This window comes from Salminus brasiliensis, chromosome 4 (assembly GCF_030463535.1).
Source record: "Salminus brasiliensis chromosome 4, fSalBra1.hap2, whole genome shotgun sequence".
NCBI lineage: Eukaryota > Metazoa > Chordata > Actinopteri > Characiformes > Bryconidae > Salminus > Salminus brasiliensis.
In genome coordinates, this window is record NC_132881.1 from 18,634,656 (window position 1) to 18,653,854 (window position 19,199).

Sequence of the window (19,199 nt, forward strand, 5' to 3'; positions counted from 1 at the left end):
TGTACGACCCTCTATTTTTTGTGTATTCAGCAAATATTTAGGCCAAGTCTGGGATTTGTGGCTGAGGTTTCTTCACTTGGAGCGGAGAATATTTTCTGAGAAAACGCGCCTGCCAACAACAGATCTGTGCTACAGCCTAAAACACTGACCTCTTCCAATTCATTTAAAGTGTGCAGAGAGAGGTGTCCTGAGAAGGTGAGGCCATCACAGTGCTTTTGGCCTTGCAGTTAGTCTTCACGATCAGTAAACTAGAAAGGGTTATGGGCTAAGAAAAAGAAACAGCCAGCATTTGCATTTTGTCACAAAAACTGTGACATTCCATGTTAGCTTTAGCAACACAGTCACTTCAGCATGTCTTCACTCATGCAACATAGTCTCAGAAACTATTTCAAACTACACAGATCAGCCATAACATTAGCACCACTGACAAGGGAAGACAGTCGACAGTGGCATCGGTCCAGAGGTGGATATGTTAGGCAGCAACTGAACAGTCAAAGTCACTTTGACAAGAGCCAGATTGTGATGACTGGACGACTGGATCAGAACATCTCCAAAACCCCAGTCAGGTCTTGTGAGGCTACGTTACTTCAGAAAATGTTCAGAAAATGTCAAGTTATCTGCCAATGTGCTTTTCCCAGAGAACTCTGAATGATGCTGATGGAGGTCTAGTTTTGGGACTTCTTGGACTTAAATTGTTGCATCAAAAAAAGTTATGCTGTTAACATTTCTCTTCAAAATATGGATGTGAGTAAATCAAAGGGTAAGGGTAAGCTTGCCTGAGGTGTGTATTATACACAAAAGTCTAAGTTAACCAGAGATAGCAGATAGTTCAGGCTAAATGCATTCTAGTTATGTTACTTATGGGTCAAATATGGCAAGGGTGTGGTTGTACAGCATTTTTATTTTGGGCTAAATCTGGCGCAACTGTAGCCCAGTGTAACTGTTTTCAGTTAGCTCTGTAATTCCACAGTGGTATGTGGGTCAGATGAAATTAAACAGAACTGGGTGATCATTTTCTATTTGGGACATTAAAAGCACAAATATTACACTAGTAAACAAACCATGTACAAAAGACACAACACTTTGTAGGACAACTTGTTGGAATACCTGATACGGTCAATATTTATTGTATTCAGTAAATTAGAATGTATTATTCCTCTATTAAAATTGCACTTCTTTCATTATGTATCTGCATCAAGTGGGAAGTTGATATGCAACAAAATATGGAAATGGAAACTTAGCTAGTGATGATAAGTTAATAGCTGGAAAAGCACTGCCAGTACTTGTGAATATCCATTTCCTCTGAAGCGGGAGAATACATGAATCAATTAAATTATGTAATCTAAAGAAGACCTCAGAACACTACCCACGGACAGAGACCCAGTGGAGAGTGGGTAGCTGTATGAAGCAGAACCTTTGTTGCACTTGGCAAGCCGGTTGCCTGGCTTTGGCTTGGAACACACGGTGAGTGAGCCGCTGGAAGACTCCTTAAGTCCACGCACTCACGCACCCAATCACCCGTCCAAGCCAGACAGGAGAGAGTCTTCTCCACATAATCTGGCCCTCAAAGCCCCTCATGTGTTCCTGTCCAAGAGCCACAGCCGCTGGGGAAGCGGAGGGATGTGTGTGCCATGGGGCAAAAAGGGGTTTTGGGATGAATCCACTCCACTCTCCAATTTTGCTTCCATAGAGCTCCTGCTGAAGGAGTTCCATATTTGGTTAAATTTAAAGTGCCGTGGCTTAAAACCCACAAACCTGCTCTAAACATGCGAATATATCGCAAGCTTAGCTTCTGGGTTGCATTGGGATCTCCACTGATCTGAGCTTCTCAGGGAAAGCAGTACTTCTGTAGACTTTATACAACTGAGGCTTTAGTGTCTTAAGCATCTAAGCAGCACATTTCACTCATGTGTGATCTTTCAGCAAATGGTATTGGTAACATATTTAAAATCTAAGAGAAAGTATTCACAATTCAAAAGGAAATGAAAGAGCAGAGTAAAAGAAAACAGTGAAGAAAGAAGCTCCTTCCACTGTGAGTTAGCAGGATGGATGGTGGAGAAGATAGGATTACAGTGGTACAGAGCTTCTAGGCCTACATTTCAGTAGGTTGAAAATGTTGGGGGAAGATCTGGACATTAACTCAGAACATCACAAAAAAAAACATCTTTATTTAATTTTCCACTAACCCTGTGTTGTTTATGCTCATCCACTTTCAAGTGGTATGCAGTGATGGACAGTAAATAAGTACTTTTGACAAGTATCTTGTCTTCATTTATTTTCTTTTATTTGGAAAAAGTGTTTATTATTTTATCCATTACATTACTTTACTTTCTGCAGCCTGAATTCTAGCTTGGTAATTTGACTTGTTTTTGATAAATGCACATTTTTAATCAACTGTAAAAGTAACCATTTTATATAGTGTTTTTCCCTTGTATATGTTAATAGAAAAAAAGATATCTGTACTTTCACTCATATACAGCATTTGTGTATCTTTGAACTGGGTGTATAGCCTGTGAATGCATGTTTGTGCTTCCATCTGCACTTTGTTTTTTTTGTTTGTTTGTTTTTGATCAAACTTAATAATGTAATGCTAACTAGCTACATTCTAAGCACAATAATCAAATTCAAACACCAGCCATAAAAACAGCCTATCCAGACATCCTAAAAACCATCCATCCAGACATCATTAAACCACTACTCACTTGTCTGCACCTTTCTCCAATTTTGTAGATAACAAATGTCATACAGTGTCAGGAACATCATATCAAATATCATCAAAGCAATTTTTAGTAATCAACAATTTAAGCATGCTTTTATGGTATTTTATTTCGTTTTTTGCTGTTCAGCACATTGTACACCTGTATCTCAACTTCACACCTGCTACTGTACCCCCTTATGGGCCATTACCACAGCAGAAAAAAAAAAAAAACTTCAGCCCAGTTTTCAATAAGGCCCCTGAGCCCATACATTTTACAAGCCTGAAACGACAAGTAGGTCTTACAGTATTTTTTACAAGGCTGGAGAAGAGCGTCTGAGTAGTAGGCCACTGGATCTGGTGTGTTGTAAAAAAATATATTTAAAATGACCAAAAATGCAGGGAAAAATCAAAATAAGATGTAAATTTTGCTCCTGGTCAAACTGGATTTTCAGATTTTATGCATCCAAGTGCCAGACTTTCATTTCCTGGACAGTCTAAAAATAACCTACAGATACCATCTGCATCTAACTGACAATTTCCCTTTTGCTAACTTATCTGACAGAAAGCCACTCAAGCACAGTCGAATGAGGTGTTGTCTACCAGCAGGCTGTGCCATGCAGCTCAGTGTAACTACCCAAACCTCTGTTCTGTCCTCTTCAATGATTTTCAGTTAAGACTGCAGCCCACCCCATGATCGGTTTGGCTGAAAGTTTTCCTCTGCCATCTGAACATCTGAATTGAAAATCATTTGAAAACCCTAGTCTACGATTTCCTTTACTTTCCAAGAGAACAAAGGACAGCAGGAGAGACCTGTGGCTATAGGTCATCAGCAGAGAGGATGATAAACTGTGGGACCTGACCAGTTAAAATGTGTACAGCCGTCCCAAACACATCACATGTCAGTTAATGATGCTAAAGTTATAATGTTGAAAGAGAGAGTACTGAAATGTTGATGCAGCACTGAAAGAGCAGTACATATGAAAAAAAGTGAAAACCCAAGCTGTTAAACCAGTGTTAGCCTGTAACAGCTGGCTAACAACCTGCTCACCACACTGGTTGCAACCAGCTGGATTTTCCAGATTTGTTGAAAGGTACAGGTCCCAAAGCAGCTTAACCAGCCTGTTCAATGAACTGATTATGTCATGATAATCTTCCTAATATTCCAAATTCAAAGGTCAAAATGGATGATAATAATAATACATAATTATATGACAATACTAATAATAATAAATGTCATGATGATAAGTAACTATAGGCAATCGAATAGTCATTGATCAAATGAATTAAGAATTGTAATTGTTCCGTACAACAAACTGGGTAGGGTTGTTCATCTGCTTTGATGGATGCATACTGAAAGGATACTCATCAGCCCCTTTTTATTTCATGTTTTCTATATAATGATGGCGATTGTTGACTGGCAACAACATATGATTGTTTGTCTGGCTGGCCATAGAATTTGGACTCAGCTTTGATAATTTAGTTAGTTTCACCCAAAATGTGATGGCTTTGTTATGAATAAATTACTCAGGACATATTGCAACTGCTCTGTGTTTGAAGAAATTCCTAAAGTAATGGCTGAACGTGAAAAATGCTTTACAAATGACATTTAAAGAAACAAAATTTATAGAAACCAAAGATGCTGCCGTGGCCAAATAACATGTTTTTTTCAGAACAAGCTCAAACACATTTTGGTTATAAGCCCAGCTGTCAGCCACTGCAACTCCTCAATAGCTCCTCAAAATTCTGGCAAAGATGAATTATTGGCTGTTGCATGAGGGTTCAATGAGCTGCAATTGCTAAATAATTAGCATTAATCATGATTTTGGGAGTAGTGTTGATTTTTTTGGGGTGCTAATTCCAAAAGTTCATACAAAACATTGTTTCACTCTCACTCTACTCAGATGAAACTATATTAAGAAGCTCAAGACACAACAGTGTGAGCAGCCGAGTCTAAGATTCACTAGCTCAAACTGACTAGTTCATCAGAAACGTATGGAATTGGATTTAGGAGAAGAGGATCTGAACTGTGGGACTACTGACTGAGCTGTAATTCATTTAGTGAGCGATTTCATTGTGTGCTGTGGGCAAGAAATGACAGGGTTCAGCACCCAAACAGCGGCCAGGCTGTCTGACCACACCCAGAGAGACAAAACAGAAACGCTGGAGGAAAGAATGGAAAGTGTAGCTTGTTACAAGCATCCTCTGCAACATGTTCAAAACAACTTGTAGCTGCTTCAGGCAGATCAATACATGTAACTAACTCACTTTCTGTCTCCCTGTCTGAGCCACTTTACTCTGAAGCAAAAGCATTAGATAGACTTGATGCAAAACAAACATTAGAAACATTTTAAAGACATATTTCTAGAGAGATTGCGTAAGGAAGGAAAATGGGTGGAAATAATTTTCCAAAACTGGAGTTTAAAAACAGTTTAAAGATACAGAGGAAATGAGACACCTACCAGCCATGCAAGAACTGGTAGACCACCAAAACTGCTCCTATCAGATGAGAAGTAAGAAGACCCAGTGAGAAGACCCCTCAGCCCTGTGGGTCTGATAGAATAAGGAGCTGATCAAGAAGCTCTTACTGAGAAAAAGAAAGAAGAAACATTAAAACTAATTAAACAGAGATGCTGCTGGTGTTGTCAGAAAAATCTAATGACCACCACAGAGAGAGAATGCAAAACAACAGGAACGACATGGCCAGCTTGCCCTGGGTTTATACCAGCACAGGATGTAAAGCTATATATAGCCATAGAAAAGTACTGTATGGCATTTTATTGTTGCCCATGCCGAATTATACTTGTGCCCTGCCCATTAAATGCAGTACTTCAGATATTCGCACAGAGTGAGTGTGAAAAGTTTCATCTGGTAAATAACTTACCTTTGCAGTGTAAAGGAATAATGAGGTAGAATTTAGCGTCCAATTGGACACTTTCATTGAGTCCTATTGCAGCCAGGGATGCCAAGCCAATTACAATAATTTTACATGCATCATTAAGTTCTAGTCTCTCAAAAATGCAACTGTTGTACTTCAGTCCAAATAAACTAATAAAAACCTTGCAATAAGATGTAGAGGGAATACAACTGGGGTATAAATTTTGGAGATGTGGGGAGTCGGCCGAAAATGAATGCACAGAACAATAGCCGTACTTGGAAAATGGGCCATTATAGGCCATTAGTAGGGAAAAATACAGTTTACTGCATACATATCAGAGCCAAGCAAATTTACAGCATCAAATGAGGTGTGAACAGCTGAGCAAAAACAATAAAGCAGAGTGAGAGAGATGCGTCTTCGTTAGCAAAGGAATTTTATGATTGAGGATTTCTGCGCTTGTTGCTTTTCTAATGATAATGATTATATATTCACAGGATTTGTTTGTTTGTTCTGTCTATAGTGAAAATGAGTATATACATGCAGGCATTAAGTAGGGATGTGAGAGTTTAACATACTGTATTGTATCAGTGCATCAGGACATTAGCTAGTGGCCAGAGTGTGACATTGAGACCATTTTCTCCATCATGCGATCCCTGTAGCTGCCCTGTACACTGTGTGAATACTTCTGAATGAACCATTAGAAATGCTCTAAAATTAAACTCAAACACTCAGGGATTCCCTGCCCAGGTAGAACCACATCATCAATACCAATAACAGATCACTACATCATATTGACCTCACCCAAATAATAAAAACTGTACATTATAAACATAATGTAAATGTTTAAAATAAATATATATATCAAGGATCAATCTTTATCCCACTTATTAGTATCAGTATTGGCCACAACAAAGCAGTTTTAATAACTTTTTAGCATTATTATATAAGTGAATTCCTAATTCCTGTTAATATTCTCAGCAGCTTATGCAGCAGGCCTCAATGTGCGTGACATGAGAAAACAGTCTCAAACAGTCTCATAAAAAAAAGCAAACAGTCGGAGCAAAGACAAGCATGTTAACAAAGTCCGAAACAAAAAGTGGTTTGCTTTCCCTGCTGAACATTAACCTGTCCCACCGGAGCAATGTATCCCAAGCTGGGCCATAAATATGAAGGTTTTTATAATCTCAATTATACCGTTTTTTTTTCTTTTCAGTTCTCATCCCCAGGCCAGATCCCCCTCAGACTCAGCAGGCCGCCATGCCAGTGCCAAGCGTCGGCCTAACAACAACAACAGCAGCATTCATAAGGAGTGAAAAGATTTAAGGCTTTTTAAATACACACTCCATTTCATGAGGCTTCTTGCAGAAAGCGAGTGGGGGGGGGGGGGTGCTGGAGGTGGACGGTTTCACCTCTACCTGAGTTTTTAAGGGCAACACATTTTTCCTTTTTCATGAGGGGAGAGTTTATTTTCTCCAGACTGACCGACTGTAAGGAGACAAGGAAACTTCCAGTCAGCTTTTCATGGGAGTGGATGAGGCTGCAGGGGGAATTTTTGAGGACCACGGCTGAGATTTGGTTGGAAAAGTTGCAAGAATGGGAGTAAAACGGTGAGATGGATGTAGTGTTTTACAGGACATTCTGATTTGGAGTGGAGTTTTAAATTTATTTTCCATTATCTCAGAAATTTTTTAACAAAAAAACATTAGTTGATCAGTTATCCAATTCAAGATTTAATTTGGGAATTGACAACTGACTCACGAAGATTCCATGCGGTCCACAGTTCCACACGTTGTCATGCACTCCCATTTTGTATGAAGTTAATATATAAGTTAATAAGTTAATATATAATTTTCATTCATACTACACATAATATTATTGTATTATGTATGTACTTATATATGTATGTATGTATGTAATACTGTACTGTTGACTTTTAGAATCAAGAAAATAATTGGAATTGGAATCTAAGTGAACTCCTAAATTTCAGGAATCTAAATGCTATACATCATTCACTGGTTTCAAAGTCTGTGACCATCTCATCATTGATGAGCGTTATATTAACTTGCTGATGTCTTGACAGGTCAAGTCTAACACACCACTTAAACCTAGTTTTAACACTCCAGGTCAGGTGTTCCCCAATAAATCAATATCTTCATCCCTAGCCCCTGAAGCCTCTGAGCATGTGTCTTTGCCCAGTTGGTAAACCACCCCTTCCAATTTACCACAAAAACAAAGAAAATTCTTCAGAGGGCTGGAGAAGACCCTGTCCCATCCCCACCCATTCAGTTTAGTGCTCTAGGCCTGCGGTGAATATGCAGTTTAGAGGTAAACAGTCTTCTAGGAACTCATCAAATGAAGAGAAAAGAAGGCCCTGCAGATAGCGAGAAAGATTTGATGAAGACACCATTTTCACGTTGTAATCTATTGTCTCGGTCTCCATGCCAACCCACAGGCACTTCTTCGAATTCTTAGTGCACTTCAGCAAAGCCCTTCATTATCTGATGGTTCCAGCCTTTCTGTTTACACAGTGCACAAAGTTCTGCACAAGCTAAACACTTAGTGAAGAAACTTAATCTCGGCTTCTCCAAAATCAGCCCAAACATACGCTGGACAATTTATTAATATTTCTCTAAAAGATCTGGAATTTAATGTATTAAACTTGTCCGTTTACCTTGGCCTGCTAATCAAGTCAGCCTGAAAGGCTCACTGGATTCTAATACCTTTCTTTGCAGTTCTGAGCTGCAGTTCTGTGTAGAAGTCAAAATACATGTTTAAAACTGATCCTTTGTAAGTGTGGTTCTGTTTGAAAAACACTAGAGAACTTTGGAATGTACACAAATAGACATGAATGCGGTAGAAAGCAAAAAGAAAAAAATTTACAAAAATGTTAGGACATATTGGGAGCCGGTTAGAAGAATAGAGAAGGTTAAGTTGTTGATTTTTTAGTCTTAAGTTCCATCAGCAGTGAACCTGATTTCTTACACAAAAAAACGCTGATTACACCAACTATACTGTATATAATCTAAACCGTAGAGAGCATTTTTGAAAAAGCTCCATTTTTAATGAGCAAAAATGGTCAAAACGTAGGAGGCCAAAACGCAGTCAAAAACATTTTAAGAATATCTGTATACATGTGGACAGAGCCTAAGTATTGGATGGCTGTGGGTGTGGGTGTATAGAGGAAAACAGAGGAAAACAAACACACATCCTGATTTTTTTTTTATTTGTTTATTTATTTATTTTAATTAATTTAGTTATTTCCCAATTAAGAAGTTAGTAAGGTCACTTCTGCATATGGCTCTTGGGTTTGGCAGAGGATACCCCAAATAATTTACATCAGACAGCATGTTGCTATTGACTTGCATAGACAGTAGTGCAGGTTACAGTTTGTTCATCCTGCAGTAACTGTAACTAACACCCTAGTTAGCACAGAGTGTAATGTGTTAATTAGTAAAATGTAACCAGTAAACATGCACCCTCACAATGGTCAAATTTGTATGTAGGGGAGAATTAAAACTGCCAAAGTTGAGAAGTATATCTTCTGTAAAAAAAGACATGGAATATTACAGACAGATATCACTTTCACTCGCCATAGTCAGACACCAATCAGCTGGAGTAAAAATGGCAATGCTCAAACTGTTTAAACTGGATGGACAATATATAGTAACGGGAGCAAATGGAGTTCTGAAATAATTCAAGCTTGGAAGATGGACCATGCCGCTCCACGATTAGACACAGCCTATAGAACGCTCCTCTCCCCTCTACCTTCTCGTGATGAAACATCGCACCCCAACACCAACCCAGCTCCTCCTTCTCTTCCAACTCATACAGAGTTCCCCTTCCTTTCCTCACAGTGCCTACAGTGAGCGTGGGCCGCTCTTTGCGGAATGAAAACTAGATTAAATAAATGATCGGCCCAAATGTAGCAATTTTCACTGGTATCAAATATCAGATCAGTAGTCATGTCTAAACACCATACCCAGAAGAAACAGAACTTTAAAGTCAGTCACAGTCCTCCGAGCCAGGCCGTAAGACTGCTATGTGTTAGCACAAATCTTTTTCATCTGTGTGCACTCGCAAAGCCGGGACATGTCCATGCTCCTCAGCTTTTATATGGAAGAAGCAGACAGTGAGAATAACTCCCATCCATCTCTCTCAGCTGTAAACGTTCTCTGAGGAAGAGAGATAGGAGAAAGAGAAGGAACAAAGAGACGGGCGAGGGGGTGGGGGTTGTCTGGAGGGAGGGGGATCTTAAAGAGAGAACGTGTGAGTGGGACGCTGCAGAGTTGAATACAAAACTCCACAGTGAAAAAATGACAGCACAGAAGCGGATAAACGAAGTGATGACAAAGGTTTATCATGAAAGTGATGAACCTGATGAGAAGGAAATCAGAAAATAAGAGAATAAGGAAAGAGAAAAAAAAAAACACACACACACAAAATAGTAGACAAAATCTTTGTGACAGACGTGGTTAGGGTGGGCGTCTCTCAGTCCCAGAGACTAATCCCCGGGTGAAAGGCTCAGCGTTTAGGAGATGACACGCTTAATGCAGGGCCTCCGCACACAATGCAGCACTGCACGTCCTCTGGCCTGCGTGCTTCCGCTGCAATCGGGGGCCCTGCCTGGATGCCCTGCAACATCACACACACTTCCCACCAGCTTCTGTGTTTCTCCAGCTAACTGACACTAACACAGCTAAACCTAACCCCACGTCCAAACACCAATAACACAACTTTAAATAAAAGGCTGCTTTTACATGAAAATATTTTACCTGCTAGCAAGGTCTTCATTACATAATACTACCAGAGCTGGAAAGCTGAGGTCAAATCAAGCACCACTGCATGTTTTCCAGCTGGCGCCAACATAGCATCTTTAGTCAGCTGAACACACTTGGAGGAGAATGCCAGCTGACATGTCTGTTATGTCAGTTAACAGACACTCACACTGAAGGGTAGAGAGGGAGAGCCATACTATCTACCCTGAGAAAGGGAGGTCAGGTGATGGTTCTAGGAGTCTGTTTACACCCGTTTTGTATCTGGATAGTGTCTGGATATACTTTGATTCTTCGGATTCTGTGGGACCAGATTAGATCTGACTTTACCTTCACACTGTAAAAAGTTGAGTTGAGGTGTTCTCCAGGTGTTCTGCCAACCTCTGGTTTAGAGTAATGGCAGGGGTTCTCGAATTCCTGTAAAGGCTCTATAAGAAAATGTGATGGACTATTTAAACTGAAAAGGAACAAACTCTGTAATACTGCATAAGCACAAGCGCACACACACACACAAACACACAGTGCAAGAGAGATAAAGAGAGCAAGTGTGAGTGAGAACTCAAGATCTACCGTAATTATTACTTGTATTATCCTTTTTGACTGACATATTTCTGGAATACGAGCACAGAAAGTGCATTCCACTTACACTTGTATTAAACGTAGATAAGATCCTGGATCGAGAATGTGATTCGAGTCATCCAATCGTAATCCGATCATCAAAAACGCATGTTTATGCTTCTAGGACTCCCAGGCATTCACAACCTGCATGCATACATGCAACCAGTTAGCTTGGCCTGTATGTCCCTAGTTGGCGTTCTCAAGAAGATGTGGCTACTATTGCAACTAGACTCGATATGCAAGCCAACGTACTGACAGTCATACAAACTGAATTTGGTCATTTCTAACTTGAAATCTCAACAGATTTAAAAAGCTAAATCTGATTTGCCCTATGGTGCAAAGTAGGGATGCACCGATTAGACTTTTTCTGTTCTGATACGGTACATAAAATGTGTGTATCGCCTGACACCATATTTGAATTAATAAACCATATACTTCACCATGTAGGAGAGAATTAAGGTGTCAAGCATCAAACATTACTTTGTAAAACAAAATGTAACAAATTAACACAGATCTAAACGAGCTGAATTGCTGTTTATTTGCCACTATTCATGCTGGATCACAGTGCTGTCTGGGCTCAGGACTTTTATTCTAAAATTTTAAAAAGTTGAGAGACTGAAAAGTTTCTCCTTATATGGAAAACCAGCTGTGTCATTACCCCTGCCCCCTCATTTTGGACTGTCCTCCATCACAAGCATAAGCCTTCAGAACAGATCACCTCTTGTCTCTATCGCTGAAAAACATCAGAAACAGTAAAGCTGGAATTTACTCATGTTTAGTGAAAAAGCATGTCATCTGTAGATTCTGGACACTTCTGAGACTCAGAACAGTGTTCAGCTGTGTCTGCCTACCTGCATATGTGCCTATGTGTGTGGGAGATCCCCCACTCGCCCTTTCTTTCTGTGTCGCTCTTGAGGAAACAGAGCAGGCTGCTGAAGGCAAAGTGTGGATTTTATCTGTATTTCCAAGCTGGATTTCTCGCTAAATATTGATTATTACAGGTGGGAATCAGGTTCAGTGAATGGATTGTTTCTGTGGATTGGCCTAATTATACAATACCCGATCCAGCTAATTTTGTTAGTATTGGGACTGATTCAATCCTAGTATCAGTTCGGTGCATACCTACTGCAAACTATACCTCAGTCCCCACAAACAGCCAATCACATGCATTTAAGTTTGTAGTGTTACCTTTGTGTTTTCTGTACCACTGTGACCCTTACATCTAAATCTAACCATAATCTAACCTTCAGAAACCAGAAACCATTTTTTAATATTTCATAAAATTAAATAAAACATTTTTAAAAGGGATAAAAAGCTACACAACGAAACATATGAACACACCCCCACACACATAGAACAGCTTACAGAAAACACACAGAAAAGACATAAAGACTGAAACATGCACGAGTAGTAGGCCATGCCCTGTAAATCAAGCCTCCCTTTCTCCCATAAACACAAATTTCACATTATCCTAGGGGCTTGTGAGGGTGCCAGTACAAACATGTATAAAGAGCATGTACGTAACTGCAAGAGAAACCCACATACACACAGGCTGACGCTCTCACAGACACACACGCACACACTTTGAGTGGGCACGGTCAGTGTTTAGATTAAGCCCTGCAAAGAGAGGGGAAAAATGCAGCATGAATGGTCAGATAAACAGTGAAAGAAGGCTCGCACAGGCCACGGCACAGTCAGTGTTTACAAACAGAGCTGAACAGAGGAGGGCAGTTGTTCAGCTTTTCCAAAGGAAAGTGGGTGTCTGTCCCGGAATATGCCTCTTAAACCCATCCCATCTGCTCCTCCAACAACAATTGATGTAAATAAATAAACAAACAAACAAAAACATCAACAACATTTCAGAACGGTGTGTTAAAACATTAAAGATGTATATATGTGTATCAGAATTGTGCAAAACAACATAAAGCACAGTAAAGGTTGAACAGCAGCACTTGCCACAAGTTTAACAAGTTTAAGGGCTCATATCATACAGAACCCAAATATCACCTTTTAAATAAAGGAGTTTGATGGAGATTGTATCCATTGTTAATGTGAGTGACACCAACAGCGATGAAAGCAACACATAGACCAGAAGTCATTCATTTTCTATGAGAGGCATATGCTATGCTCCCAGATGCCACATTTGCCGCTTCCTCCCATTGTTGCAATACGTCATAACGCCTCCATATTGGTCCAGGTAAGACTGTCCGGTAAACAAATACCAGTAAATGGGGGAGCTGCATTTTTGCTGGTTAAAAAGCACAATAATGTTTACATTTCTCCACCGACTTCATTGAGACTTCATGTTCAAGGGTTTTTGATCTATGTACAGAACGAAAAAAAAGTATTAACTCCTGTTACTATGAATCGTGATGGAGAGGAATGAGCATTAGGCTTAAGATGACATTTTGGAAAATAATATATTGTGGTAAGGAAGCTAAAACTTTTGTAAAGCATGGATTTGGAATATTTTCCTGGTTAATATGTATGGAAACATCCCGTTGTATTTTAATATACATGAAATATATAGATATTTTTTAATATTGAGGAACTGGCCTTTTCTGCCTCCGTCCTCATCATTTTAGCTTTTCCTGTATTCCTGTAGTCAGAACACAGCTGAACATTCACTTTGAAATATTGAAAGATTTTTTATATATAATTTTTTTTTTCTTTAGGTTCTAATAATTAACCATCATTGAGACAAGTGTAACAAAATCAGCAAATACAAAACAAATGACACACTGTCAGTCTGCTGCTTTCTATATATGTTTTTATATACGTGGAAGAATACAGATCCAAAAGAGATGATTACAGACAAAGAAAAGTATAAGATGATACACAATACACCAATACTGATCCTCAGAGGGAAATTCTGGTGTTATAGCAGTATAACATATGTACAGTATGGAACATAAAATACAACAAGATTTAGTAGTTTAATAAATATAAATATATATATTTAATAGAATAGTAAAATATATATATATAATAAAATAATAGATTAACAACAGTGAACAGTATGTGTAGTATAAAAAGTAGTATGATATAGTAAATAAAACATTGAGTAGTGAATATTATAACAATGATAGAAGTATTTATAAGTAATAAGTAGTATATTAATATAATATTAATAATTAATATAAGTGAAGATTTTACAAATTGAAATGTAGAAAATAAAATTCATAAAATGGAGTGACAAGACAAGCGTCCAGGCTGTTTTCTGTCCTGGCTCTGAAGTGGTGGAATGAACTTCCCCTGTGTGTCTGAACGGCAGAGTCGCTTTCTGTCTTCAAACCCAGTCTGAAGACCCTCCTCTTCCAAGAGTATCTGGGTGAAGAGTAGAGTGTTATGGTCTCCTTATTGACTTGTGTTTAGTAGTGTCTAAACTTAGAAATATCTTAGAATTTTTAGTCTATTCAAACTAGCTGAGGTTATTCTTGGGTAAATAGCAAAGCACTTTTGTAAGTCGCTCTGGATAAGAGCATCTGCTAAATGTCGTAAATGGAAATGAAATGGGATAATTTAGCAATATAGGCTATTAGGACTATGTTTTAGTTCTGGTGAATCTATTTTTGAGTTTTAAAGGTTCACATTCCCAAAGTTACATTCACTTTGTCCGGCCACAACATCTTAAGTAGGGTGTACGCCAACGTGTCCCCAGGGTCCTCTTTTTAAATTTTTTAACCAAAAAGTGTTTACCCTACTTACTTAAAGTTCATGTTTAATCTAGAACAAACAAGTGGAAGTGTATTGGTGTTAACTAAGCACAGACACACTACTAGAATCTCACAGAGGACTATCAGAAATAAGCATTAGTGTACAAATGGTTCCTCCTTGTTTTTAAAGAAGATTTGACATTTGAGGCCTGAACTAAAGGCCTAGGTCTAACAGTTCAGTACTGTCTTTCAGGGCACTTTTCAGCTGCACGAAACAAAAACAAAAACTGATCCAAACAGTTCATTCTCCAGCTGCTTAAGAGAGAACTTCAATGGGCATATAGTGAGTACAGTGATTTTGAAGCAGCAGAGAAAGCTACCTCTATGAAAATACTCCAGAACAGACAGTTAAAGAGGGTATGTGTTGTGAATGAGTGAATATGATGATAATGGTGTGAGGTGTTGTGCAGATGTGTGACTGTGTAATTGGTATGATTTGATTGTTGGCTGCTCTACTGATTCTGTGGTGCTGTGAAATTAAGGTGAATGAGCAGCGCTGAGAGTCCTGGACAAGTTTCCACACAGGGACAATAAAGTTTATTGTGTCATAGCACATAAACCATATGTGCAGACTTGTAAAATGTACTGTAGATAGCAGCAGAAAGGTGATTACAGCTAATAGTAGAACTTGTGGAACTGTTAAAAGCTCATATCACTAGTTTAATTTACATTTACGTTTATATTTACTGCATTTAGCAGATGCTCCAGAGTGACTTATAAAAGTGCTTCGCTAATTACTCAAGAAAAACCTCAGCTAGTTTGAAGAGACAAAAATTCAAAATACCTCCTAGATACTAGATACTACTAAATACAAGTCAATAAGGGGACCATAACTTTCTGCTGTTCGGACACCCAGGGGAAGCTCGTTCCACCACTTTAGTGCCAGGACAGAAAAAAGCCTGGACGCTTGTCTTTCGTGGATTTTAAGGGATGGTGGGTCAAGCGGAGCCGTACTTGAAGCTCGAAGGGCTCTTGATGCAGATCGGCTTTTGACCATTGCCATCAAGTACGGTGTAGGCCAGCTTCAGGGTTTTGAATCTGATGCGGGCAGCAGCTACAGGAAGCCAGTGAAGAGAACGCAGCAGTGGAGTGGCATGGCTGAACTTAGAAACGACCCATGCCGCTGCATTCTGGATTAATTGCAGGGGCCTGATGGTGCGCAAAGGGAGACCAGCCAGAAGGAGAGAGAAGGGAGAAATCTGCATGACCAAATTAGATTTGAGAACAAGAACATTTTAAAACCTACAAAAGGAAAAGATAGCATATGAATACAGTGTAATTCCATTCTCTGGTGTCATTCTGAGTCTTGTTTCCACATGTTTTTCTCCCCACATGGTCTTCTTTATCATCCTTGTCCTGTTCTTCAGGTGTCTGAACCCGGAGTTCTGTAAAACTGCTTCGTGACAATGTGAATTGTAAAAAGCAATATACAAATACAGCAGTTGCCAGTTTATTCGTTTATTACTTAGCTTGTATTTAGACACCTTGGCCATTTCATCTGGTCTACCTACCATATAAATTTTGCAAAGTTTACTGACTGTAGGCCATCTGTTGCTGCACAATTCATCATATTTTAGTATGTGTTGCTCTGGTACAGTGTACCAGGCACTGGGTCATTGTTGGGGTTTTATTATGTATACTTACCGGCAATTTTAAGACACCCTATTAAAACATTTTTGTTCAAAAAAACAAACAAACAAACAACAAAAAAACATTTTAGTATTTAAACATATGGACATTTAAGATGGAGCTGATATAACTAAACACATACTGGTGAAAAAGTTTTTGCTTTGCTCTTGATTGTTGAGGTGTATGGTATTACCATGGACAGACCAAAAAAGCTCTCTAAGGTCTCCAGAAAAACAGTTTGTATATGGATATAAGTTTGGGAAAGGATTTAAAAAGAAAAAAAAACAAACAAACAAATCTGACATACACTGCTCGCAAAATAGTTAACAAGCAATACAACTGTCAATGTGGCCAGGTCAGGTCGATGAGCAAATTCAGCCCAGGAGCGGACTGCAAAATGTATAAAGAAGTCTGATTTTCATGGGAGGTGTGCAAGGAGGAAACCCTTGCTGTCAAAAAGAACACCAGAGAACACCTAGACAAAGGCCAGGACATCTGGAACAATGTGCTTTGGACAGACGAATCCACAGTTGAATTACAAAAGACATGTTTGGCGTAAACCAAACACAGTATTTAAGCACAAGATCCCATACCAGCTGTGAAGCATGAAGGTGGAAATGTCATGGTTTGGGGCTGCTTTGCTGCAGCAGGGCCTGGCAAGCTCTCCATAATAAATCCAGCCTGATTTTTTTTATTGTATCAGAGGGGGCTTCAGGAAAATGTGAGCCCATCTGTCCAAAAACTGAAGCTAAAACAACACACAGCTGAAAGAACTCTGCATGGAGGAGTGGAAAAACCTTCTTTCAGTAGTTTAGGGAAACTGGAAAGAAATTGCACTGATGGGCTGGTAGAGGGTGTGCAGGCTGATGGTTTGTGCAGATGGACTATGGTCAAGAATTAAATCTACTGTAGCTGTACCTGACAAAATGGCCAGCATGTGTACCTAATAAACTGACACGTTTGTGTTTAATTTAATAATAGAGAATAACCAAACTCTCCAGCCGTTCAGGCAAGATGACCTCAGTCAAATGGATCAGTTTCTAAAGTTTAGACTTCTCCTTCTGATCACATTTCATGCTTTTAGTTTCCTGTTGCCTTTGCAGAAGGGGTTAATATTCCCATCTGGACCTGCGGCATGTGCGCGCACACATACACATGCAAACGGATAAGCCTATTCGACAGACAGCGATGGGAACTGGAAGAGGATAGAGCAACCCGCAGTACCACAGAGAAACCACTGGGCCGTGGTTTCCTCTGATGTAAATAGGGGAGTCTATGCTCATCGGCTGAGGGTTATGACTGTTTGCCATGTAGCGTGCACTATATTTAAGCAGTGTATGATTTGAACACACAGAGGGTTCAGAGCTAGGAGCTGGGCACACACTGCAGAAAACATTTCCTTGGGCTAATGTGTTGACAAATGAGAAGGAAAGAGGCATTTGGATGGGACACACTTGGAGCTGACCACAGATGTGGGATAAGGCAGATGAGAACGTTTATGGGATCCTGATCCATCCTTCTACAAATTTCTTTGAAAACCACCAGAGCGTTAGCTGCTGATGCTGCGCTTGGGAAACAGCAAAATAAACAATGCTAAAATCAACTAGTTTAAAAAAAAGTATCCTAGTTTCCTAGTATGGAAAACTCTGTTTGTGTTACAGTTTTCAGTTGAGTCAGCGCTAGTTTATAGTAAAATGCATAATTGTTCTTGGAGAAGGATGCAATGATGAGAACTCGATGCCAGCCAATAGTTTTATATTTAGTCACTAGTAGTAAGTTTGGATATGCTTTGAAGACCAATCAAAGAAGTCTGAATATCTTTGATTATAATATAACTCTATGAGAAGTCATGTATTTGATCCTTTTGATTTGCATATAATTTGCATAATGGCATGATGGCTCTGACTCGCGTCTCTCTTTTTGGTCATATTTTTGTACTGAAATTTTTCATATGGTTTCATGTTTTCGAATCATGTGTTTAATCTTGGTCATTTGAAAACCGAACCTGTTTATGAATACTACATTAGAGGTGGTGTTTGTTTTTTTAATATTAATTAACGTATCCAAATTGCTTGGCAGCTCCCAACTCATTTCAATAATTGTCTAAAGGCCTGGTTAGAGACGTGAAGCGCTTCTGCGTGCTGACTGTGCACAGCTAAAATTACAGTGGGGGGGCATTTGTGTGTTTTTACAGGCCAGACCCCTTTAGGCTGCTGGCACAGGCGAGGAGAGCGAGACTAACCCAGGCTGACAGGAGCAACAGGGGAGCAGAGGTGAGCCAACCTCAACCGAGAGTGCGGCAGAGGAGGGGAGGGAGAGAGAAAGAGACAGAAAGAGAGACCGAAAGAAGACAAGAGAAAGGGGTGAAAGACAAAGGGGGTGGGGAAGAGAAGAAGAAGAGAGGGCGAAGGACAGAGGAAGAGACGGAGATACAGAGATGGTTGGGAGTCAATGCAAGTCATGCAGCACCACAGCAAACGGACTGATCTGAGAGCACTTCACAGACAGACTGATTGGATTAGACCTTCTATAAGCATCTGCGGTGTCATTTTTTTCCTCCAGCTGTGCTTTTATTGGCAGGTTGAACTCAGGCGAAGATAAGAAGGACTTTAAAGGAAAGGTTTTATATTTTCATTTTCAGCTAATTTGTTTAGAATGGACAGCAGTGCTGCGCTGGCAGCAGAAGTTGTGTGATTCTGTGTGAAGCTTCAAAGCGACCGCAGAAGTAACACTGAAAGAGGGAGAAGAATATAATCACAACCAATTTCTATGAAAGAGCAGTGATCAAAAGCATGCAGGACCCAGACCAGCCGGGGTCAGCCGGAACGCTGCAGCTGCCCGAGCTGCATGGTTCGGAAAGGTTAGGTGAATGTTAGCTAGCATGTTGCCCT

General features: G+C 39.6%; 1 protein-coding gene across 2 annotated transcripts in view; it reads right to left on the reverse strand.

The window, feature by feature from the left end:
- LOC140554459 (arginyl-tRNA--protein transferase 1) overlaps positions 1-19,199 on the reverse strand; it is a 320,650-nt gene that overhangs the window by 21,269 nt on the left and 280,182 nt on the right. The window contains exon 12 of one of the 2 annotated variants that reach the window (XM_072677497.1): positions 15,595-15,828. The exons of the other annotated variant lie outside the window; for it this stretch is intronic. Within the exon in view, the coding sequence (XP_072533598.1) occupies positions 15,815-15,828 (14 nt within the window). The 3' untranslated portion in view covers positions 15,595-15,814. Of the gene's footprint in view, positions 1-15,594; positions 15,829-19,199 lie in introns of those variants that run through there. 2 annotated transcript variants of the gene reach the window in all.